This window comes from Podarcis melisellensis (assembly GCF_964234715.1).
Source record: "Podarcis melisellensis genome assembly, chromosome: 6".
NCBI lineage: Eukaryota > Metazoa > Chordata > Lepidosauria > Squamata > Lacertidae > Podarcis > Podarcis melisellensis.
This window is the reverse complement of record NC_138538.1, coordinates 51,580,133-51,604,438: the sequence shown is the minus strand read 5'-3', so window position 1 is coordinate 51,604,438 and position 24,306 is coordinate 51,580,133. Positions and strand designations below refer to the sequence as shown.

General features: G+C 40.9%; 1 protein-coding gene and 1 long non-coding RNA gene across 7 annotated transcripts in view; one reads left to right on the top strand and one right to left on the bottom strand.

Moving 5' to 3' along the window:
* Positions 1-12,655, bottom strand: part of LOC309371426 — an 89,145-nt gene extending 76,490 nt beyond the window's left edge. For both annotated transcript variants that reach the window (XR_014169100.1, XR_014169101.1), the window contains exon 1: positions 12,551-12,655. This is a non-coding gene — a long non-coding RNA (uncharacterized lncRNA). The remainder of the gene's footprint in view (positions 1-12,550) is intronic.
* The window catches only part of LOC309371366 (phosphatidylinositol 3-kinase regulatory subunit gamma), a 244,109-nt gene that overhangs the window by 183,115 nt on the left and 36,688 nt on the right, over positions 1-24,306 (top strand). The window contains exons 1-2 of one of the 5 annotated variants that reach the window (XM_081913947.1): positions 12,848-12,949; positions 13,760-13,920. The exons of 3 other annotated variants lie outside the window; for them this stretch is intronic. In XM_081913947.1, coding sequence (XP_081770073.1) covers positions 13,815-13,920 — 106 coding nt within the window. In that variant the 5' untranslated portion in view covers positions 12,848-12,949; positions 13,760-13,814. Of the gene's footprint in view, positions 1-12,847; positions 12,950-13,759; positions 13,921-24,306 lie in introns of those variants that run through there. One more of the 5 variants, XM_081913948.1, reaches the window with a different exon arrangement.

The following is a 24,306-nucleotide window of genomic DNA, read 5'->3' as shown; positions in this document are numbered from 1 at the left end:
GAACCCAGTCCACATTTTGAAGGATCTCTGCTGATGGCAAATAGTTCAGGTGGGTCATCTGCCATGCTCATGGAAGTGCCAGGAGCTAGGGAGTTGAGCTGGTGGCTGCAATAGGAAGAGCTACCATGTGTGTGTATCATTACCAATTTAATATGAGAGGGTCAAATGAATCTCGAACTTGAGCTTGCATCGCCTAGATTTAAATCTAGCGTTCTGTCTTCTGAACCATTCTGGATAGTGTCCAGTTTCTAAAATGCAAGGTTTCAAGTCTGTATGAAAGCAGCACCCTGCAATCTGAAAACCTGGGTCCCAAACATGTGAGGACTGGCTGTGGTTAATTCAGTAGCAGAATTTACAAACCCTTCATGTGATCTTAGAAACAGGTTCTGGGGTCTAAATGTAATCAGCTTAACTATGATTCTTGCACTGATAACAGTGACTGATTTGATGAGAAACCCTATTCCTATATGCCCCCTGCCCTTCTAACATGTTTCAGGTCCTTAGAGGAAGAGAAAAGAGAAGCTGTCATTCTCTTTCCACACCATCATCCAATTTATATAAGATTTGAGGTTGTCTTTGGGATATATTATCACTTCTATAGTAGAATAAGAGCAAGGAGGAAAAAACTGAATGGAAACACACCATATATTTTAAAACAGCTGTGTAGGAAAGCTTGTCACACCTAGCTAAATGCAACCTGCTTCTGTGTAATTCCTACATTTTATTTTATGTTTTAGAAAAGTCAAGGGATAAACTGAAAATGTGCAGGGGGGGTGGAGACAAAAAGAAATAACTGCTCAGTGGATTTCATCCTGTAATGAGCAATTTTTCTTTGTAGGAAATGTGGATTTTAATCGAACAACTAATAACAAGTTTGCAAAGTTTCTAATGAAATTTTTCTGTTTGAGTTTTCAAATTAAAAGTGCTGGTGCTCAAGTCTTCCTGCAGATTGTAGTGCATCCCTCCATTCCCAAATGAGTAGAGGCTGGTTGTAGCGCCTCATTGGTAAAGAAAAGGCACCCAGTATTTGCTTACTTTTCTTTAGCATTAGGGCACATTTGCCCTGGGGTGTCTCTGTTAGTGGTCCTCCATAGCTCAGATACATAGCTTGTATCCAGCAGAAACCCTACATTCAGCATGGTGGACCCAATTCTGGCCCCCCCCAGCTGAGATTAGACATGCCCCCTCCTTGCTGAACTTGAGGCACTTGACAAAGAACTTTCTATTTAGGCAGGCATTTTAAATAGGTTTTCTGGGGTCTTGGATTAATTTTTAAACATGGCTTAAAAACTACAGTAACTAAGCAGTATATAAATAGCATAAGTAAATAAACAAACTCTTGCATTCTATCTTTTCTCCTTCCCCACCACTGTCTTACCATTAAAGTGGAGTCATGTTTTCATGGCTGCTCTTCAGGGTAAAAAAAAAAAAAATAAACTTTCATATAGCAGCTGCAATTTTTGCCTGATGCTAAGAGGTTGCTCTTGTCCCGTGTGTGTCCCTTAGGGAAGGGAAGCCAGGAAAAAGCAGCGTCTTCCAAGCAAACATAACCATGTTTCCATCTGAGAAAATGTACAAGGAGAGCGAACGTAGCCAAGCAACCATGCATTATGGTAAAATGGGTCATTTTGAAGGCACAAATTGCATGTGCGCTATTGGAGGGAAATGATACCCCCAACAAAGATTTGTTTGTGGTGTCTGCGTCTGAATGTTTAGTTCAACTTATTAAGAAATAATGTGGCCTTTTTAAATTTTTCATGCCCTCAAGGCCTCTCCTTCCTTTTCTCATCTTTGCAATCACCCTCCACAGCTCTGAGTCCTGGATCACAGTCACGCACCCTTTTTGCTGGTGAAGACAACAAGATTACAGATCTGTCAGTGGGATCTGCGTGACACTCCTCCGTTCCCACACCTCTAGGGAGACGAGAACTGCCTCAACAACATTCCTAGTTGGGGCAGGAAAGCCCCCAGCCTGAAAATCTCCAACAAGGGCATAGAAAAACCTTTCTAATTTTCACTGAAAATGGCATTTACTATAGAGACCACAGGCTACATTACATGTCTGGAGTCACACTCCAGCTTGTTATAAACAGATGTGATCCCACTGAGGGCTTCCTAAATACAATATCCAAAATGCATTATTATTTAGGAAGTCCATATCATCCTATTTAAAAGACAGGGTCACACCCATCATATAATATGAAGCACCATATTATAAAGAAGTATAGATCTCTGCATATATTACAACCATAGAAGCCAACTCCTAGGGATTGAGGTCCTTTCAACCCCCCCCCCATAAAATATTTGAGGGGTCTCCCCTCAAAGTGGGCATTGCCATTCAAATGTTTTACATGTGCTACATCTTGTGATCAATTATGTTTAACTGCTCCCCACATATTTTACTCAAGTTGGCACCCCTGAATTTGCAAACTCCTTTTGAAGAACTGAGCATGTGAAAAAGTCAGAGTGCCTATAAAATTTAACGTGCAAATGGGGCTATTTTTCATTCTAGAATAGGGAGTTTTTGAAACAAGGAAGATTTCCTAAAAGCATGTGATTGAGATGGGGTCATGCAGTAGTTGGGGTTCCTCCAATGACCTTTTTATTGAGTATTCATCCTGAATTGTTTGCATAAAGCTTACATGGAGATTATATGATTTCCAGTCTTTATTGAGCCTTTGTTCTGATTTGTTTTGGGGGAGGTTATACAACAATGAGCATTCACCTTGCATTCGCCCGTTTGCTTACGTGGTGGTTACACACCTACCTGTTAATCTGTCATTTATCCCACACTTTTTAGTGTATGTTCTCTTCACTTTCCTCCCTGCAGAAAGTCCACATTTGTAAAAGTGGATTTGTTGCGCCAAAACACTTTAATCCATTTTAATTGCAAAAATTTACAGTATGAGATTGAATCCTTCCCACAAGGTACTGACAGTCTGGAGGCAACTTTAGTGAAGAAACTAGGCGTTTTTATGAGACGGGAGTTGTAGCATTGGGAAAGAGATGACTCCTTGTTCCTTATAAAATAGCAGAAAGACTGCAAGGTTTCCTTCTCTATGTACCAAAATTATGCTGTCAGGATTTCTTTTAACTTCTGCTGCAGCTTCTGCTTGTCCTGATCTGTAAGACTGAACTGAGAAAAATAGCTAAGCAAAGATCTCTTCCCTGTTAAATGAGTTATTCACGGACATATGGTGAAAATCAGGGACTTTGCAAGTACAATCAAGGATGAGAGACAACATAATTGGTTACAATCTGTACACAAGATGAGGTATGGATAGAGCAATTGTGGACAGGGCAAGAGCTATACTTAATAGCCTCAAACTCTATGGACATACTCTTCCAAGGACTGCAAGTATTAACACAGATTTTAAAGAAAGGTCCATGAAAGTCCACCCTGTTCCAAAATAGATTGTAATTCCGTATTTTAATGATAGTATAATTGAACTCATAGAATAAGTGGTGACTCAGAAACTTATCTATACTAAAAGAAGACGTGTTTGGTGTTTTTGGTTTTTGAAATAAGGGATATCTGGCTACATTATTCATCAGGCCCACTTAATAAATATACATAAATACATTTTCCCCATGGAAGATAGAGGAGGAGATAAAATAATGCATGTAGCCTAGTCCAAATCCTGCTAGAGTCTTCAAGTTTAGTCAAACAAATTACCATGACTGATTTCATGAGACACAAGATCAGGCCCGTCAAGGAACTGGGGTGAGGGAAGAAATAATGAGGAAACTCCTCACACAGTAGAATATTAGCCAAGTTCAGAGCTGGACAGCTGTCTCTGTCTCTCTCCAATCCAGTCTCTCTCCAACTGTCTCTCTCCAATCCAGTACTTGAGGGGTAGAATAGTTAGCTTGCCCTGACTGTATAGGAGAGTTCAGGAGGAAATTGGCATCAGGGGATGTCTAATGCTGTAGCTTCCCCTCTCCCAAACCCTTCAACCTGTTAGGAGGCATGTAGCTTTTATAGTTTAAATAGTCCTTTGTATGAGTGTATATGGGGAAGAGTTAATTTGGATCAGAGGAAATATTTCCCTCCGAATCAAATTAATCACTTCCAATAGACCCTTTAAGCTGCAAATGGGGTGTGCTCCATAATAAATTAAAGGAAAATAAAGAGAATCGGGGTTCAGTGATGCATTAGTTCTAGGTCTGGTGGCCACCCAGCACAGAGACTCGTTGTTCCTGCACTCTGCTCTCATGCTGTCAGGGTTCTGTGAACAATCCTCAATCTTCTCATTTTTTTAGTTTGTTTCTTTTTAAATGGAGTTTTTCTGCAAACCTAAGATGTCCCCTCAAGGATGCAGGAACTACCATCACCTGACCTTGGGCAGCTCTGTTTCACTGCAACATTGGTTGATACAAGACAGCTGACTTTGCTGTTGTGACAGTCTTGTGCAAGTGATATTGTTCCTTTTAAAGGTGGCCAGTCATCTTTATGTATTATGGAGAGTGTTTGGGAAAGGGGATGGCAGCACTCACCGTTGGAAAAAGAACACTCTGCCACTGCCATCACTTTGCTGCACACCAGCCAGCGGCAATTTGGGAGTCTGATAAATTCCAGTGAAACAATGTCAAGGAGGGCCACAAATCAAATTAAGTGAACAGGCTTGAAATCATTTAGGCTACTCACTTGATAGGAATATGTCCTATTGAACTCAGTAGGGGTTACTTCTAAGTAGACATGTATAGGATTTGCACTATTAGCACCTGTTTTGGCTAATGGTTTGTTTTCCCGTTTCATTTGCCTTTATGAACAATGTGTGGCTGTTTCTCATTTTATTATACAATCTGCAGTCACAAAATATATGGGTACTTCACTATGTAAATACAGTTCTCTCTGTGCTGGGTGGCTAACAGGGCATGGTAACATTTCATTTGAAGCTTGGAGCAGAGTGAATAAGTAAGACTGCCATCTTTATTTAAATCTGCCAAAAGGGGGGGGGGGGAAGGAAGTAATAGAGTCACTCCAAAACTTGGCTATTGCCATTCTGTTGATAAGCCATGGCAAAGGCAGGCAGCTATCTCTTACTTGCTTGTGCTCCTCACCACTACCACTGACAAGACAACCATGGATGGCACTCTTGGGGACTGCAGCTAGAACTGCGGTTGCCGAATGAGAATAAAAAAGAAAGCTTTTTCCACATATCCTTAACAGCTCAGGCACGCAACGCAGAGCTTGTTCCCACAGAATCTGCTTCGTCCTCTCTCCCCTTACTTCCCAATGTTCCTTTGCAGTGCCACCACTGCAAACAGAAATATAATACAGTATTGGAAGATCTGGACAATTGTTTCTGTACTGCTTTGAAAATTTCCACTGGGGATGCTTAACAGTCCAGGCTTACTTTCACATTCAGAGTCTGATAGCCATATTTGTACACAGGAAGGAAGTTTATCTGAGATCAGATCAGTTTGGTCTGGTCCTGAGGGAATTTTGCTTTCCTCTGTGGCGTGTAAAATGGTTTGTCTACTTGGTGGGTCAAAGTTAGAGTATTTTTACTGCAGCACCACTGTGAATGTAAGGCAGATTGTGCTGGAGTTTTTCAGAGAACAGGAAGGGGAGAGAGTTGAGGAGATCATGACTGGACTGTGTGTGTATGTCTATCAAAGAGATGGTGAATATATTGCATATATGTATACATATTCACACACTCATACTAATGCATAATATTTGCAAACACGTAGGCTGACCAAATTTTGATTAATTGCATAAGGAGATTAATTTTAACATCTCTCCATTTTTTCTCAGTAGAGTGGTTCATGCTCTGGTTATTTCTCGCTTGGATTACTGCAGTGCGCTCTACGTGGGGCTACCTTTGAAGGTGACTCGGAAACTACAACTAATCCAAAATGCCTGCCACAACTAATCCAAAATGACTGGTCACTGGGAGTGGCCATCAAGACCATATAACACCAATCCTAAAGGATCTTCACTAGCTCCCAGTACATTTCTGAGCACAATTCAAAGTGTTGGTACTGATCTTTAAAGCCCTAAAAGGCCTCAGCCATCATTCACCTCCATCATTCAGCCTAGACACTGAGGTCCACTTCCTAGGGTCTTCTGGCGGTTCCCTCACTGTGAGAAGTGAAGTTACAGGGAACCAGGCATAGGGCCTTCTTGGCAGTGGCGCTTCCTCTGTGGAACACCCTCCCATGAGATATCAGGGAGATCAAAAATGAAACAACTTTTAGAAAACATCTGAAGGCAGCCCTGTTCAGATAAATTTTTAGTGTCTGGCATTTTATTATTTTTTATATTTTTCTGGAAGCCACCTGCAGTGGTCAGATGGGTGGGGTATAAATATTATTATTATTATTATTATTATTATTATTATTATTATTATTATTATTATTATTAAGTCTCCAAAGGGATCTTACTGTTTCCATGGTGGGAAATGTCACTTTGGGGGGAAATGGATACAAATGAGGAAGGAGAGAGCGGCATTCAATATAAAGATAATGTTTCATTACCCACCACCTCCCCAAGAGGTTAAATGAGCCGCCCACTGAGATCACCTATCCCAATTCTAGCTCTGAGGTTTTAAATGGGTTTCAGCAGGGTAGGACTCAGGGCTATTCAGATTTGCAGTGTTGAATAAAGCTTGATCGACCTTCCACCTTTGCAAAATTGCAAAGGGTACAACCCATGTTCTGCAAGCTGTGCCATTTAAGCCAAGGAACCCAATCTGGAAATGAAAGGACTTTTGCTCTCTTTTGTGCTCAAGAGGGGCTACACAACCCATATCTTCTCCTATCAAATGTGTACTTCTGCTATGGGCTCTGTCTTGATATTCTTCCACCAGTGCTAGGTGAATTGCAATCTCCATGGAAGTGGTGATTCACCACATACTCTCTCCCTATATAGCTGTAGAAGCATGTTGGAGACTAAATCAGGTCGCTGGTTATCACGTTTTCATAGCATTGCCCAAAAGAAACCCAGCAGATTGGCTCAAATGGCTTTTCTGTGTTCAGCATATTCGGCTGGAAGCTCTTCTGGCTTTTTCCAAAACACATGAAAACACTCGGGTCTTTAATATTTAATCCTGCCTCAAAGTACAAATTGTCAAACGCAAGGAAATGAAAGAGAGTTTATAGCAGTTGACAATGTGAACCTTTGTTGCATTGGTGAGCAGGCAGAGTGTTGGTTTCTAAACTTTCTAGTGTTTTAAGATTGTCATCATATTATCACCTTTATTATATGGGACCAAAGATCATGGGACCCATGAAATACTGCTTGGGCTAAGAGGGAATATGGCATGTTTGGGCTGTGTGTAGGACACATGGAGAAAACCCTCTATTAATCTGAACATTGTGCAAAATTATCTGGCCTAGCTATCTATGTACAATATCTATATATAATGGAATTGATGGAGGGGGTTTAATTACAATAAAATAAACTTGGGTATACCTTTCTGCATTTAGTTGCAATTAATACATACAAGTGGGACCTGCATCAAAATCTTGTAGTGTGGAGTGCCCCTTTTCAGAATGCCAGATGCTTTATTCCATCCTCCTCCACACTCCATTAGTCAAGATTATTTGCCAATAGAGCATGCTCAGTCTGTGGGCTTCTTTGCCACCCTCCCTTAAGTTTTGTTTTTAAATGGGATTGTTGTTGTTTTTTTGTACTTCTGAAAACTATTTCTGAGTAGACATGGTTAGGATGACACATGGTTCCTACACACATTTACACTGAATGTCAATGTCATTGCATTAAATCGGGGTGGGGAACCTGTCACCCAACAGGAATTGCTGGACTCCACTGGCCATCATTCCTGACCTTTGGTAATGTTTGCAGTGGGGCTGGATGGAAGTTGGAGTCAACAAGATCTGGAGGACACCCCCCGCAGTGTCTCATAATATTCTTCTGGGATTCACTGTTTCTGTTAGAGGGTGTTGAACAGAAACATACTGAAATAATTTCTAATATTTTTTATTTAAAATGTTTTAAAAAGGGGGGCATATATTCCTATCATAGATTAATCAGAGAATGAATGTGTATATAAAATTAATTTATCTAGAGTGAATTACTTGAATGAAAGCTACGCTTTTATGCAGCCCTCTCTCTCCCTCAAGGAATCTGGTTACTGTAGCAGCAGTTTTCTTTCAATTACTTCCTATAGAGATAATTCAAGCAGCAGCAGTAAACTTAAAAATCTCTATTGCCATACTTCTGTAAAGCGAATGTAGGCTTCTAATTATTCAACACCATTTTATTCATTTTTAGTATTCACCAAAAACCCCATCAGCAGGGGGATTGGTTAACTGGCACAAATATTGTATCAACTGAATGTATAATATGTGTTGCTATGGATGGAGAAATTATCAATTGCTTGGTTTTCAGAGCAATGAAAAACACCTTTAAAAGAAGAAAAGCAGTCTCTTTCAACACTGCTTCCAATGTTACATTTGAAGCTGTGGTTTAATTAAGCTCTGTGTCTCAAGATGTGTGCTGAGTTCACAGAGGAAGGGTTACATCATGAACATTCATCAAAACTGTGAAAGTTGTGAAGAGAATCAGTGACATTTTACAGGCAGAAATGTCTTTTTCCGTGAAATAGATAGGTATATAACAATTCTGATGTCAAATTTGTGTGTAACTTCAAGCATCTATGAGCTCCCCCACATTACCATTTGACATCAAATTAATTCCACCCATCACCATTCAAGTAAATGTGTCCTTCCAAGCCGTGCTCCTGTGACCCTGCCATTGTTTTAAAATTTCTAGAAGATTCTTGCTTTCTTTACTTAAAGAGATACTCCTTTTCTCTCAAAAGCTGAACTTTGTTGAGGCCTATCTATTACACTGACTAAAGGTAGTTTCAAACATCTCATTGAAAAATGATTGCAAAGTGCTGTTTCTAGTTTTCTTGGCTTGCAGCCTGACTACAGCATCACATTACCTCTGGTTTTGGGTCAGCTGCAACAAGTACAGTAGTGCTGCATAAGCTGCAAATTGTCCTGAGCCTACTTCCTCAGAAGCAAGCTATATTGAACTCAGGGGGACTTACTTTGGTGTAAAAAGACTCAGCATCTGGTTATGAGGAAGCACAACAATGTAATTTAAAGGTGTGAGAGAGAGACTGCAATTCTTGACTTTCTAAGATATCATCCATCCCACAGAATGCAGTAAGCTTTACTTCTGAGTGAACATGACTAGGATCATGCTGACAGTCATTGGAGTAAATCTCAATTCATATCATCTGGACCTGTATAATAGATATTTAAGACAGAGGCAGCTAACTTATGGCCCTCCAGATGCTGCCCGCCCAACTCTGTAGCCAATGGTCAGGTATAATGGGAGTTGTTGTAGGCAAGCATCGGCAAGGCCAAAAGTTAGCTATTCCTGATTTAGATGCAGCGAAAAGTACAATCTCCGCCCCCTTTTAATATTTGTTTCTCGGTTTCTGAAGGTTGCTCTTATTACCTCGCTATCTGTACAATTGACAGACGCTATTTCTCAGCTGTGGCCAGGCATCTCTTTAGATCTGACGTTCATTCAAAAGGAGTGATTAAATAGGAACATGTAGTTATAAAGTGCCTTAAGAGTATCTGACTAGAACTGAACTCATTATTACTATTATTTGTAAAGTCACTCGAAATCTTTTGAGTTGTACGTTGAAGTGTTAAGTTCCAGCTCGCTTCCATCTCTCCAAACAGCTGGAAAGGGCACCGGGGTTACTGGGCTGAACGCCAAAACAAGAAAGCAAAGCGGGTGAGGGAGCAGAGCAGCGGACGTTGTGTGCAGTTTTATCCACGGTGCGTTTGAAACCATAGCTCTCCTTAATGCTGCGTGTTGCCTCTCAATTATTTTCGAATATTCTGTATGGGACGGCTAGATTTTGAGACATCTCCAGCCGACCCAGGAGGTGCCCAGATTTCATCGGTGGCATTCGTAATGCATCACTTGTGTCTATTGTTCATGTGAGTAGTAAAACACCATTTAGCGAAAGGAAGAAGCGGGGGGTGGGGTGGAGTCTGATGGGGAAGAACGGAGGTGGGCACTGCAAGCTCTTTCATTCTCCACTCCAGCTCCCCCTCCCTTTACCCTCTTTTCTTTGTCCCGCTTAGTAACTGGGGCTCCCAGCCAATCGCCATCCGGCCGGCTGGATTTCTTTCCTTCCTATTGGGTAGTTCTGCCGAGGGCCGTTCAGCCAATCCTCAAGCTCGATGCTTCCTCTCAGACAAAAGACAAGCAAAGCGGCTCTCGCAAACTGGGCTAACTAATCCGCGCTCTCCTCCCCACCCCCGCCACTTTCTACCCGCCTGCCGAGCTGGCGTGTATCCTGGCAGCAAGCCAGAGACGTAATATGCGACTTCTTGCCTTAAATAAGGAGAGGAAAGGTAGGATTGTATGTCTATATTTTACACTGGCAACAAATAACACTGTTTCTGCAGCTATCCTAATCAAAGCACTCAGGACCTCTCGTGCCACAAAGTTCAGAAACATACCTAGGCCATTTATTTGTCTTGTCACTTTGTCACCTGCTTCAATAACTTGCCTTCATTTGTGGCAGGATAAAGAAGCTCAGCCTTTGAACAAAATATGCAAACTCCTGTTCCCAAAACTCTAAACCAGTTACGGTAGTTCTGTCTTTGAAGACAGAGACATTGAAGAATATCCTAAAATTACTTCACCATTTTCACATGTGCAAAACTTAAGCTGACTCATCAAGATAACATGGGTAGCTCCAAGCACAAAGCATGTTTTAACTAGGAAAGTGAATGTAATGGTCTTGTCTATACATTAAACCTCAGTTTGTAATTAAAAACAATGGTTGCTAGATGGAGGCAGTGGCTTCTCCACAGATGTGAAATCAGGGAATGGTTGGCTATAGCTTCCCCAGTATATGTACACAACATGAACATGCAGCAATAAAGAATGTGTGCAGTCATCAGATATGGCAGTGTACAGTTTTTTCCAATATGATATCCCTAAGGACAACAAACAATGTTGTATGGCTAGGATATTTAATCACAAATATAATTGTGAATTACCATTCACATAGGTAGATGCTGCTTAAAACCAAGTTTTCTCTGAGAGTATTCATTGATTCCACATGTGCATAGTATATTACAAACATTTGGAACCAGATTATCTAGACTATTCTGAATATTATGGGATAACTCCTTCAAAATGTTAAGGACTGTGTGAACACCAGTTTCTGTGAATAACTATCACACATGAACATGTTAGATTTTGAATACTGTAGTTAGGGAGGTGGGAGCAGAAATAGTACTGCAGCCTAGCATTTTACAATCAGTATTTGGCAAGGATGGGCAACAGACCCAGGTTGTTTCAGACTTCACACGTAAGACCTGATCCTAACTAGACAGATTAAAACATGCATGTTAAAAGTATTAGATGAGCAGCTAATTCTACGGGAGTCATTGTTTCACATGTCCTGCCAACAAACTAGACGACATGAATTTTACAATAACAATTCCTCCATCTTGAAATGCATATAAAATAACATTGATTAAGCACTCTTCCAAATATTACATCACACCGAGGCACAAACACCGCATCACCCACAATCTGCCACATACACAAATCTGGCTGCAGTCCTATGACTTCATACTTGGAGGAGTAAGCCCCTGTGACTCCTATGTAAACATGGCCACAATTGGATTGCATGGTCAGAAACTTTCAGTCAGTTGCACATAATTAGCCACACTACATTATATGCACCATGCCAATATGATTAAACACTTCCCATACACTCTGTCACAGATGTTGTAATATTCACCTATAGAAATTTCACTGAGTTTAATAGAGTGACTGGAGCATATTGCTTCTTATGCATGTAACAAATGTACACAACCAACCAGAATTAGATGTGCTTAGCCACTGCTATATAGAAGGCACAGATAAACTGGGCTTGGTACAGTTTTCTCTCTCTCTCTCACACACACACACTCCTATTTTCAGGGTTCCCTCCCCCAGTACATGCAGCACCCTACATTTTTGTTCCCTTTGCTTCCAGTAGCCAACCCAATTCATGCACATGTAGAAAAAATTGCTGTGCAGGACCAAGAATGCATGCACTGATTCTTTGCTTCCATTCAAATTAAGTTTTTATAATGTATTAGATACTAAAACAGTTATGACTCTTATATCCAAGCTGGCCATTTCACATCCCCACAAGTTCAACCATTGTATATGTGCCCATTCACAACTCTCCATAAACCAGATCATGTACACATGACTGGAGTCTCCACATCCCACCAAATTTGGAGTAATCCCATTGGAGACACTGGAACTGCTCTGTAGTTGATGGGCTGCTGATTATGGCTTCAGTTATGTTCATACACACTTAGCATATTATATGGCTGCACATCAGCACAGTGAAACACTATGCACACATTAAGTCAGACGGTGTCAGTTTCACACGCATCACACATTAAAATATATAGTCCCTTCACACAACACAACCGCATTATCCACAAACGTTCATCGTCCCAGTGCAAGCAAATCCAAAGATGGACCATACCAACAAAAAATGTAGGAAGTATGTGGTCAACGGTAACATACCGCTTACTCTCCTGTGCGTTAACCCATGTCAGTCAGCAAGTAAGCACATACTTTCTTGTGCATCGTCTCCTGTGTGCCGTTAGGGAGGGATAGGGGGATATAGACGGGGCGCGGGGAGTCGATCCTATCTCTGAATCGTCTCTGATGCTGGCGATTTACCTCTGTACACCGGGGTCTACATTCACAGGGTGCGGGCGAGCGATTGGGCGGCCGGGGAGGGGCACCTATCCATCTTTTGCTGCTCCAGCGGGAGGCTATCTCCCTCATATCGCTACGCTGCCCACCCCACCCTCTGCTACTTTCAGTATGTGTGTGGACTCTCAGAAGAGAGGTGGAGGTAAAGTTGGAAGCAGAGTCTCCCCGGCTCCCGGCTTCGGTTTCTTCGCACGTCCAGACTACGTAGGTGAAATACCCTTTCAGCGCAAGCATGAAAGGGTTAACCGAAGTGGGGGCGGGGTTCTCCCCCCCCCCCGCGCGCGCTCTGCCCCTCACCCACTTCTCCCCCCCCCCCCTCTGGTAGGCGGAGCTTCATCCCCGGCATAGAGGCGGTTGGCGGTGGTTGGGGCCTCCTCAGAGCCTCTTTAAAATGAATCCGAGTGGGGTTGGGAATAGCCGAGCACCAGAAAGCGCGCGGGGGCCGACGCTGGGCTTGTGCGCGGCGGGAAGCGAGTCGGGAGCTGCTGCTGCTCCTGCTGCCTGCAGCAGTGAGCGCTGGGCTTCGAGGGGGGCAGCTGTGCTGCTGGACTGGCGGCGCTGGGCTTTGCCCTGAGGCAACAGAGAGAAGGGAGACGTTCCCCTTCACTGGCGCACATTCGCTTTGGGGGAAGAGCAGAAGGATTGTTAATATTTTAATATATATTTTTTAGAGCGACATTCAGTTTCCTCAAACTTTTCTTTTTAACCAACACAAAACAAAACAAAAATTCTCCTTCTGCCTCCACGCACACGCTTTTTTTTTTGCATATTTCGACTAAGTGGCTTCTTTCCACCCTCTGTATCCTTGAAGCAAGGAGGGAATTAAAAGAGAGAGAGAGAGAGAGAACATTTCTTTTGGTTCCTCTCGCTTCCTGAGAGGGGAGTGGTTTTCCTGAAGAGGAAGCCATCGAGTTATTCTTAAATAAAGTTTCTCTCCCACTCACCCCCCTTTTTTGTACGTGCTATGGGCGGTTAAGCTTTATTTTGTGGTGTGCTGTTCTATTTATTTAAAAGAAACGAAGCTCACAAAGAGGGATCCCAGAGATCGCCCAACTGCCTGTTTGTCACAATGTACAATACAGTGTGGGATATGGATCGCGATGACACGGACTGGAGGGAGGTGATGATGCCATATTCAACTGAGCTGATATTTTATATAGAAATGGACCCACCAGGTAAGAAGCAACACCTACTTGGTTAAAAAAAAAAGTTTAATTGTGTTTAGGTTTGCAATCGTAGTGGTTCTTAAGTGTCGGGCATCTGTATTAAAAGTTTATTGTTCTTCCCTCCAATGGGACAGGCTTTGGTTCTTCTCTCGTTTTCTCTCCTGGAGAAGCAAAGAACTGTACTTGGAGGGGTGTAAACTTTTGCTCTTACTGTGTTCCGCTGTGCCCATTAAGCGAGTCATTTTTATAAGGCTCGTTTTTGTTAAGAATCGAGAGCTACCTGCTATTAGGCTGCAGAATCCAGAACACACGTTTTCCTTTCCCTTTCCTCCTATTGTAAGTTTTTTGTACCGTGTATCTGTATTCATAATCTCACCTAAACTCATCTATTTAAAAATGTTATCTTCTCTATCACTTTCTGACACAAAATGTTTGGTTAATGTTTTTGGTCCTGATGTTTTTGAACTGATTCTTTTAGCTTTTGATTCTATGTTGGCTTCTGTAAGAAAACTTGCAGCCCAGTCCTTTGCTTGTGTGCTCAGGAATAAAATTACACAGATTTCATTTCAGCTTCCTATCATAATAAGCATGCATAGGATTGTAGCTTAAGTACTATGCATTATTTCCAGTGCTGAGAGGTATTGTCCCTACTTTGTTCTGGCGTAGGACTTCTTTTGTTTCTGGAGAGGAATGAGATGTGAGAAGAGCCAGAAGTTAGGTGAATCAGAAAAGGAAGCTGGATCCATTTGACATCACTCCTAGTGAAATTATAGTGGTTGGTGTTTGAAATTGCTGCAGGCTTGTGATTCCTAAAACTATGCTGGTGATGGTTTTAATAAGGAAAAAAGCTACATTACATTTTGGTTAAATTTAATTTGAGATTGTTGCTTTTTTTTCTTTTAAGAAGTTCGGAAAATACACTACCTTCCATTATTTCAGAGTTCTGGTTGTCATGCAGATATGTGATTCTTTGTGACCTAAGGTGCCAGCTGAATAATAGAAGTAAAAGTAACCTCAGAGATAATCCAGCTCAGCCAGATACAATGGCATGGTTTCTTGGACTTTATCCACACCAATGATGCTCATTCATGCTTCTCTTAAATCTCCAGAGTGTTCCATAACTTCTTAAGAAAAATTATCCCAGAGTCTTGTCGCATTTGAAATACTAACAAATTTATTATGGCATAAGCTTCCATGGACTCAGGCATACTTTGTCAGCTTGAGTTCACAAAAGCTTATGCCATAATAAATCTGTTAGTAAGGTGCCACAAGATTATTTTGCAAGAGACTAATATGGCTACTCCTCTGGAAATTCTTCAGAAAACTTATTGCTGAATGCATATTGATATTCACAGCTTCAAACATCAACCAGAAGTCTGTGAAACTGCAGTTTAAATGCTTTTTTTTAAAGTTCAGTCCTATCTCTTGGTGCATGTAGCAACCATTCTCTGTTTCCTTTATGATAGCAGTTTTCAATAATCCAGAGAACTATCTTAGTTCCTCTTAGGCTGCAATGTTCTACTCACTTACCTGGAAGTAAATCACATTGAACTCAATAGCACTTACTCCCAAGTAGGGAAGGGATTGAGCTGTATAATCTCTAAGCAAAACATGTCCAGTTTTTTTTAGTACCTCCTATGTTGTCATGACCTTCTAATGGCTATCATATTTGTTTTCTGAATTGCTGAAGCATAAGTTAAATTAAAAGTTGGTAATGAAAACTGTGAACATTTCCTGTGAGGAAGTCTGAAATCTGATCAGGGCTATATGCTATGTGCACAACAGGAAAATTCTGTACTTTGAATAAACTATGCAAATGAAGCAAACTGGTATAGGTCTACTTTGCATAGTTGTGAACCCAACACTAAGGCTTTCAAGGATTTATAATGTTTCCTAAAGAGAGAGAACATAGAAGCTGGGGGTGGAGGGTGACATTAAAATTAGTAATAAGACGATAGTAGGAACATGGTAAGGTTAATAATACGGTAGTTATACAGTAGTTATAAAGGGGGGAGCATATGCAAAGCGTTAGACCTCTCCTCATATCCATTCAGATTTCTGATGCTTCATCAGACAGTTAAACTTTTTATCAACCACCATGAAAGCTGGGAAATTGATCCGGTGTAAAAAAAAATTAAAACTGACCTTCTCTGCGGATCTGATGTATGTATAAAATAGCATGCAGTCCCTAATACATAGTTATTTGTACTTTTATTATTTGGTTAGCTAGCTGAAATAATAAATAAATAAATAAATTTATATGATCACGTGTGCATATCTATCTCATTTTAAGCTTTTTAACTTGTAGAATATATTTTAAATTCTATTTTTCTTACACATTTCTGTTGTCAGTATCTGTTTAGCCATATCTGTTCCATGTAGCCTTTTAAATTTTGAGTTGTTTTTGGATTGTATTCAGGAGAATGCTACAGTAGATACTGGCCATCCTATTCCAATAGGTTGAATTACATTAGATACATTTATCAAAGAACATTTGTGGGATGTGGGACCCCAGAATTTTCCATTCTTGTTCATTATGTTCCACAGTATTTCCAGGAAAAGTGCTTATAGGTCATGTTGGAATGCTTTCTCCAAGACTTCAAGTATGTCTCTTGGACCAACCAGGAACTCTACACCCTGTATTTGAAAACCATTGGAGTTCACCCAATTTTTAAAGAAACTTTCCTAGGTAGTATAGTGCAGACAAATTCATGAATATGGAAGGAAGACCTTCATGTCTCTTACCTCACCACAAACTTTCAGAGTGCTTAGATGTGAGAGAGATATCAGAAGCAAGTGTAAGGAAAGAAAAACGGTTCAGAAGTGATAAGTCTGGCTATTTGCTAAATATTGAATTTTCATATGTAAAGAATGCCAATGCAATAAATCCTGTAAATTTAATATCCAAACTAGATGATCATTGTTATATTTTCACCAAAATGTTTATTATAATAATTGTTATTATTGAGTTCCTTTACAGAACAACCATGTTAATGCAGTATAGCACTGAATTGATGCAGGCCTCCTAATAGCTGTTTCCAGGATTTTGTTTGAATAACTTTTGGGGTGTATGAGTAACCTACTACATCTAGTGTTGATCAAGTATCTCCATTCACTTCAGTAGCCCGCTGCTAGCATAAATGATTTAAGAATAATAGTCTAGATTGCTGCTAGTTTACTAAATCATAGTTTTGTAGTGCAATTTATGGGTGTCAGTCTTAGTCTTCAGTTGTCTAAATATTTCATATTGATAGATTAAAGGCATAGTTGGCTTGGCAGGTGGGTGAAATCTGCATGTCTTCCTCATGAGGAACTTGGATCTGGAAGTAACGATATTAAGCAACGGGCAAGCGTTGGATATTTAGTGGAATAGGTTTGTTTTTCTTATGATGGTCAAAAGCCAGACTTCTACAATATGCTTTTTAAATTATTAAATATATATAGCTAAATCTTACAATGAAAATAAAAAAATAGAATAGGAAGATAATTTTTACCCCATTATGACTCATTTAGACATAATTGAAAATTGTATATGGGTACTTTACCAATGAGCTCTTACACTTACCAGAGTATATTTAAATAGAGGTACATATCATTGTTTCTCTGGAAAGCTCATGTACATATGGAGGGGCCTTTCTTTCTTTCTTTCTCTTTGTATGTATATATTTGTAGGAGCATAGGAAGCTGCTTTATATCAAGTAAGGCCACTGGTCAGTCTTGCTCAGAATTGGCTACCAGTGACTGGCAACAGCTCTCCAGGCTTTCCTAGCTTTGTCTGGAGATGCCAGGTTTAAACCCAGGACCTTTTGAATGCAAAGTGTGTGTTTTGAGGTACAGTCTTCATGTATGATAAAGGGAAGCTATCTAAATTGTCAAGAATATCTCCTTTTGCTCTGCTAGCATTTAATAAGAGATCACTGGCATAATGTATCAGCATTGCTAATGTGGTCTGTGGCAGTGCACATTAGTTGAGTGAGTAGATTACATCATCTCCAGTGGCAGTGAAGCACAGTTGTGGAATGTTCAATAGCTTAGAAACCTATTACCTATTATATGTGAGAATGTATAAATAGGCAAGTTGGTCTGCAAATTTTTAGATCATGTTTTTTCTTAACTAAGTTTAAAACACTTGCCAAGAACACATTAATAACAATTTAAAAACCATTTTCAATTGTTAATGGCAACAATTTTCAGCACTTTTGTGTTAGGAGTGCTAGAACATTATTTTATGGATTACATTGCCCCAGCTGTTCAGCCTTAGCAGAAAATTAACTTCTAACCAAAGTGTAAGATTTTATACGTGTGTCTTGTGCTCATATCAAGTTGTTGAAGTAAGTTCTTTAAAGATGCAGTAGAAATAGACTACATAAATTCAGAAATACAGTAGTGACAGAACTTTATGAATATGAAACTTTATATTACCTCTTCAATCAATTATTGAAGGAATGCAAAAGTGTATCTTCCCAGGGTGGAAAAAAATAGTCATGTAGGTTGGATTGTCATGAAATCCATCATAATTATTGAATACTTATTAATTGGAAGTTAGTCAATTAGATCGACATTGTTGAAGTTGGTTTCTTTCTCCTTTGAATTTACTGTGCTTCAAAGTTATAAGCTGTGAAGCAATAGTCTGTATTCTCAAACACGCCCCCCCCCCCTTAATTTGCAGTTAGTTGTCAAGTAAGCTCACTTGACAGTGTTATTCCAAAGTGGAGAGGAGCAGGTTTATAAATTCTTGAAAATATTGTTAATGTTTAGCTTTTTAAAATATGATCCTGCAACATCTGAGACTTTGTAAACATTCCCAGTGAGCTATTGCTTTTAACATGAAGTGCTGCAGTAACAAACTATGCATTAATGGATTATATTGTGTTGAATCTGATTTTGGAATGGGTCCTCCTAAAGTACATTGACATCAGTTTCTTTTTGACTGTCCATTGAATTATACGACTTGCACTTTTTCTTGACTAGCAAGGATTTGAAAGAATATGTGCTTTCCTTGTCTTCATTTCTGTAGGGTGTTGCCTGCTTAAAGTATTTCCAACATGCAAATGATAATGTTTGTTGTTGGAAATCTTACGCAAAGAGGAAGGGCTGTAGCTCTGTGGTAGAGCATCTGCTTTGCATGCAAAAGGTTCCAGGTTTAATCTCTAGTATCTCTGCATAGGGCTGGAAGATACCGCTATGTGAAACCCTGAAGAGCCACTGCTAGTCAGTGTAGAGAATACTGAGCTTGATAGACCATTGGTCTCACTCGTCGTAACTCAGCTATCTATGTTCTAATGTATAAAGATTAAATGGTCACAAACTAAACCACATTTGGTTACAGCTTCTGAGTGTATGCACTCAGTATAAAAGATACATGTTGAATTGTTTCATAACCATTTGTATATATGTGTGCTTATGCATGTGCATGTGCACCAATGTTATTACAGAGCAATCCAGGCATCTCTACTGCCGAGGACCTCTCCTTGTCTCCTTCCATGGGTCATTTTCCCTCTTAATAGCAAAGTGTTTATCCAAGGACTAAATGTGGAGCAGTTTACATGGATTTGTAAGTAAGCAAGTGACACAAAAATTACCACAAGGAGAAAAAAAAAGCAAAACAAAGTGCAGGCACATAGGCAGCTTTCGTGCACTAATTTAGATTATCTCTTGTCCCTGAAGCCATAACATAAAAAGCCCCCCCCCCCCCGCTTTCTTAAGATGCTCGCAACAGAGGGGCATCTACTCTGGTGCATCGGAGACTTAGGAAGTGACACAAGAGTGCAGGAATGGGCAACTTGTAGTACAAGGTCAAAAGAAAAATCTTAGAGGTGCCATAGGTAGGATTTTCTTCATTCTTATGAGTCATATCATATTGGTAAGGGAAAAGGAACTATTTTCTCAGACCGGCTGTGATCCTGTAAGGCTTGTTGCCTTTTTGTTGCACCCGTCTCCCGCACATGTCTAGCATAAGGTGTCTGAATTATTTTGCTCATTATTTTTCTCTTGTCAACAAGTGCTTCTCACATGGGTCATTTTGTTAGATTTTTTTTTATTTGCTACTTTCAGGCCGTGGTATAAGAAGATTTCCTTAGATGAGGCAGCTATGACTTAGTTACTATTGAAACTTGCAAGCGCATCTCTAGTCCCTCCTGGAGCCATTGCCCATATGTAAGTGAAAAGTCTGAATGTAGGGCTTTTCCATTGAGCATCCTAGTGACCGGGGAGTGCAAATGTTGGTGGGGGGGGGTTGCCTTTCAGTATTCTCAAATGCCATAGAAACAGTTCTGTGTGCCACATCTGGTGCATGGACTACTAATTGATCATCTAGAAGCCATCTGATTAAAGCTGGAAGCAGAGGAAATATGTGATGTGTCGATTAGTACTTAGAGGGTTCTGCTCTGGAACCCCTTGGGTTAGACGCGACAACTTTCATATTCTGTTTGTACTTGATGCTATGAGTTGTAAGAGGAATAGTTGAGTCTTAGCTGTTTTATCTCTTTAATACTTAAAATAAGAGTGCTAGAGTATATTTATATTGTGGAAGGAACTATCAAATGCTGAAGAAAACAACAGACTTCAGAACTTAAAATGCCATGGGCTCCTTAACGAAACTTAATTCAGGTCATGAAGGCCTATCAGTTCTGGTACTTCATCTTTCCTTTCTGTTGGGGTTTAAGAGGGTATGGTGGGGGGTGTCTGCACATTTCACCAGAACCCCTCTGATACGGCAGAAATGAATGGAAGGGTCACTAAGTACTTTGTACCTCTCAAATCAGGGATGCTATAGGATGGGACACCCTATCTCTGATGCTGCTTGGAAATTATGCACATGCTGGGGTAGAAATTGCAGTAACATCTCTGTGCTGCATTGCGGGCCTCCTGGCTCAGTTGCACATCAGCAAAAAAGATCATATGGATCAGTTGCACATCAATGTGCCGTTGCTCTTAAAATGGATATGTATTTCTGCACTTGTATAGCTTGGCCTAGGTGAATATTTATTTTTTTACTAAGTTCTCAACTGCTTGTTCTTTAAATGTTAGCAATGGTATATTCCATTTGATATGTGATAAACTAATGTGTTTGATAGTTCCACTTCCTTATCTTTGAGGTTTCACATGGCAGAATCCAAGCTGGTACATTGTACTTTTCAGGCTTAAGCTCATAGTAATGTAATAGCTATGTGTATTCTGTTTGTTAAATAGAACACTCATAAGTGCATGTGGTTCCAAAAAAAATAATGTTGCAGTAAGAACCTCTTCACATGTTTACTTAAAACAGTCTTCTCAAGCCTGGTGCCCTCCATGGCAGTGCTGACTGGAGCTAATGCAACTTATAGTCCAAAACATCCGGAGAACACCTGGTTAGTGGAGTCTGACTTAAAATGTTTTGTGTTGCCTCACTGTACCTTGCTATCAATTAAGCTTACAAAGCTTACAGCAGGGATGGAGAACTTGTTTCAGCCTGAGGGCCAGATTTGACCCTGCCCAACTTTCATGGGTCTGCATTCCAACCTCTGAAAGAAAAAAAGAAAAGTATCTACCTCTTTTCCCTCCCTCCATTGCCAAACACACTGCACAAGGCATGCAACACACAGTATTACGTACGTACGTACGTACGTACCAAACAAACACTCAGCCACACACACAGAGAGTCACTTAGTCTTGCAGACTGGACATATAGACACACAGGCAGGGTGTGTGCACACACATACTCAGCATTTCCAACCCTTACTCTCCATTGCTAGGGTGAAGGTGACTGGAAAGCTCTCCCTCTTTCTTTCCTTTAAAGAGGATCTTTAAAGCACAAGTATCTTATCTCCCAATTATAGCATTAAATAGCACAGTGCTAAGATGGGTTGGGCAATGGGAAATACTGCCTTTTATTTATAAGAAGGAGACAGAAAGCTTATTTCTGATCTTAGTGCTATTGTGTTTAATGCCAAGATCATCCCTCTAACTCCTTTTTAAGGGTTAAGGGTTTTTAAGGTTAAGCCCTACAGTATCTGATCTAATTAATAGATTCTAATAATCAGAATATAGTACAGGGGTCGTCAACCTTTTTGGGCCCATGAGCAGATTTGTAAATCAGATAAACTGTTGTTGGCACCACATGTGAAGGAAGTTGAAGTGGTGTGTCCGCTCTTAAAGAAAACATCATTAGATCCTTTAGATCTATCCAGTTACCGCCCGGTTTCGAATCTTTCGTACCTGGGTAAGGTAATTGAGAGAGCGGTTGCTGAACAGCTTGGTAGGTTTCTGGAGGAAACATCGGCTTTGGATCCATTTCAGTCTGGCTTTCGCCCTGGTTATGGGACCGAGATGGCTCTGGTCGCCCTAACAGACGATCTCCGTAGACAGCTGGATCAAGGCAGGTTGGGACTGCTGATTCTTCTAGATTTGTCAGCAGCCTTTGGCGTGGTCAATCATGAACTTTTGGACCACCCCCTTGCCGACATGGGCATTCAGGGCACAGTCAGACAATGACTGCGCTCCTTTATCTCAGGTCGGGGACAGAGGGTGGCGCTAGGGAAGGAGTTGTCATTGTGGCATTCGTTGGTGTGTGGAGTGCCTCAGGGCGCAATCCTTTCCCCAATGTTTTTTAATATCTTTATGCACCCCCTTGCCCAGATTGTCCAGAACTTTGGGCTGGCTTGTCATCAATATGCTGATGACACCCAGAGTTATCTGTTTATGGATGGCCGTCCTAACTCAGCCCCAGACACACTGACTAGATGCTTGGAAGCTGCGGCTGGATGGCTGCATGGGAGCTGGTTGAAGTTAAATCCTTCGACAACAGACGTCCTCTGGCTGGGTCGGGACGACATGGGGTTGGGGGGCCAACTCCCATCTCTTGCGGGGGCTCAATTAGTGCCAGTGCCTTCTGTCAAGTGTTTGGGTGTAACGTTCAATGCCTCCCTCTCTGGAGGCGCAGGTTGCAGCTACAGCAAAGGCGGCATTTTTCCATCTCTGCCGTATTAAGCAGTTGTTCCCTTACCTTTCTCACCCTGATCTGGCCACAGTGATCCATGCGATGGTCACCTCCAGGCTTTATTACTATAATTCACTCTATGCGAGGCTGCCCTTGAAGCTGACTCAGAAACTCCAGTAGGCGCAGAATGCCACAGCGAGACTCCTTATGGGGTCCTCGTCACAGGATCACATTCATCCAGTGCTTTACCAGCTGCACTGGCTCCTGGTGGAGTACAGGGTCAGGTTCAATGTGCTGGTTTTGACCTTTAAAGCCCTATGCGGCCTAGGACTCTAGTACCTATGGGACCACCTCTCCTGGTATGCCCCATGGAGCACCTTAAGGTCCATAAATAACAACACTTTGGAAGTCCCAAGCCCCAAGGAGGTTAGATTGGCCTCAACCAGGGCCAGGGCCTTTTCAGCTCTGGCCCTGGCCTGGTGGAATGCGCTGCTGTAGGAGATAAGGGCTATGTGGGATTTGACATCTTTCAGCAGGGTCTGCATGACGGAGCTGTTGCGCCTGGCCTTTGGGCTGGACTCATTCTGACCCCCCTTTCTCCACCCTTTTTCCTTTTTTTCTACAAAAATACCTTTCATTGCTAAGTCGCTGAAAATCCCTTTTCTGAAGACTAATAAAGAAGTGAATATACACATTGATAGAGAGTGCATTCCATAGCCAGTGGTTACAGATTTAGGTTACAACTAGGGACACAAAATGAATATATGTACACTTATGTTTGTAGTATCTCTTCAGTCATCTGCATGTAGCAGAGAATTGTGTGTGTGTGGTGAGATAGGTACCATATCTTTAGCTATTTTAGCGGCACTCCTGATCTTTAATATAAGTTTCTTAACTGAGTGAAATTGACCATTTGTGACACATTCAAAACCACTAACAGGTATACCCTCATTAAGGCAGCCAGTCATCTTTGGTTCTTTACATGTGGTAAAGCTTTAAAATAAAATGAGAAGTAGCAGGTTATAGCAAAGGTCTGTGGTGAGTTAAGTCTTATGTTGGTCTTATGTTAGAAACAGTTTTCTGACTTCATCTGCATAAAAAGTTAAACTGAGCTACCTACAGTAGCTGTGGAGTTTTATTTGGGGACATATAAATATATGAGGCAAGGGGTTGCCAGTGTAGTGCCCACTACTAAGGTCTCCATTGGCACCCATGGGCAGGGCCCCAGACTTTGAGCTTTCATAAAAAAAGTACCGTAAGTCTCTAGCCCTCTAGAAAGAAAGCTATGAAGCAAAATGTGGAGGTACCTTTCCAAGTATTTGCTAAATACGTGCCCCCATACCTTTATATACGCACCTCAAACCAGCAGTGACAGTGTATAGCAGGTCACATTCATATGTGATGACTTCAGAAGGTTAAACTTGTTTAAATAGGCTTACATTTTTTTCAGAAAAGTGACAAGTTTTGAGAACAATATG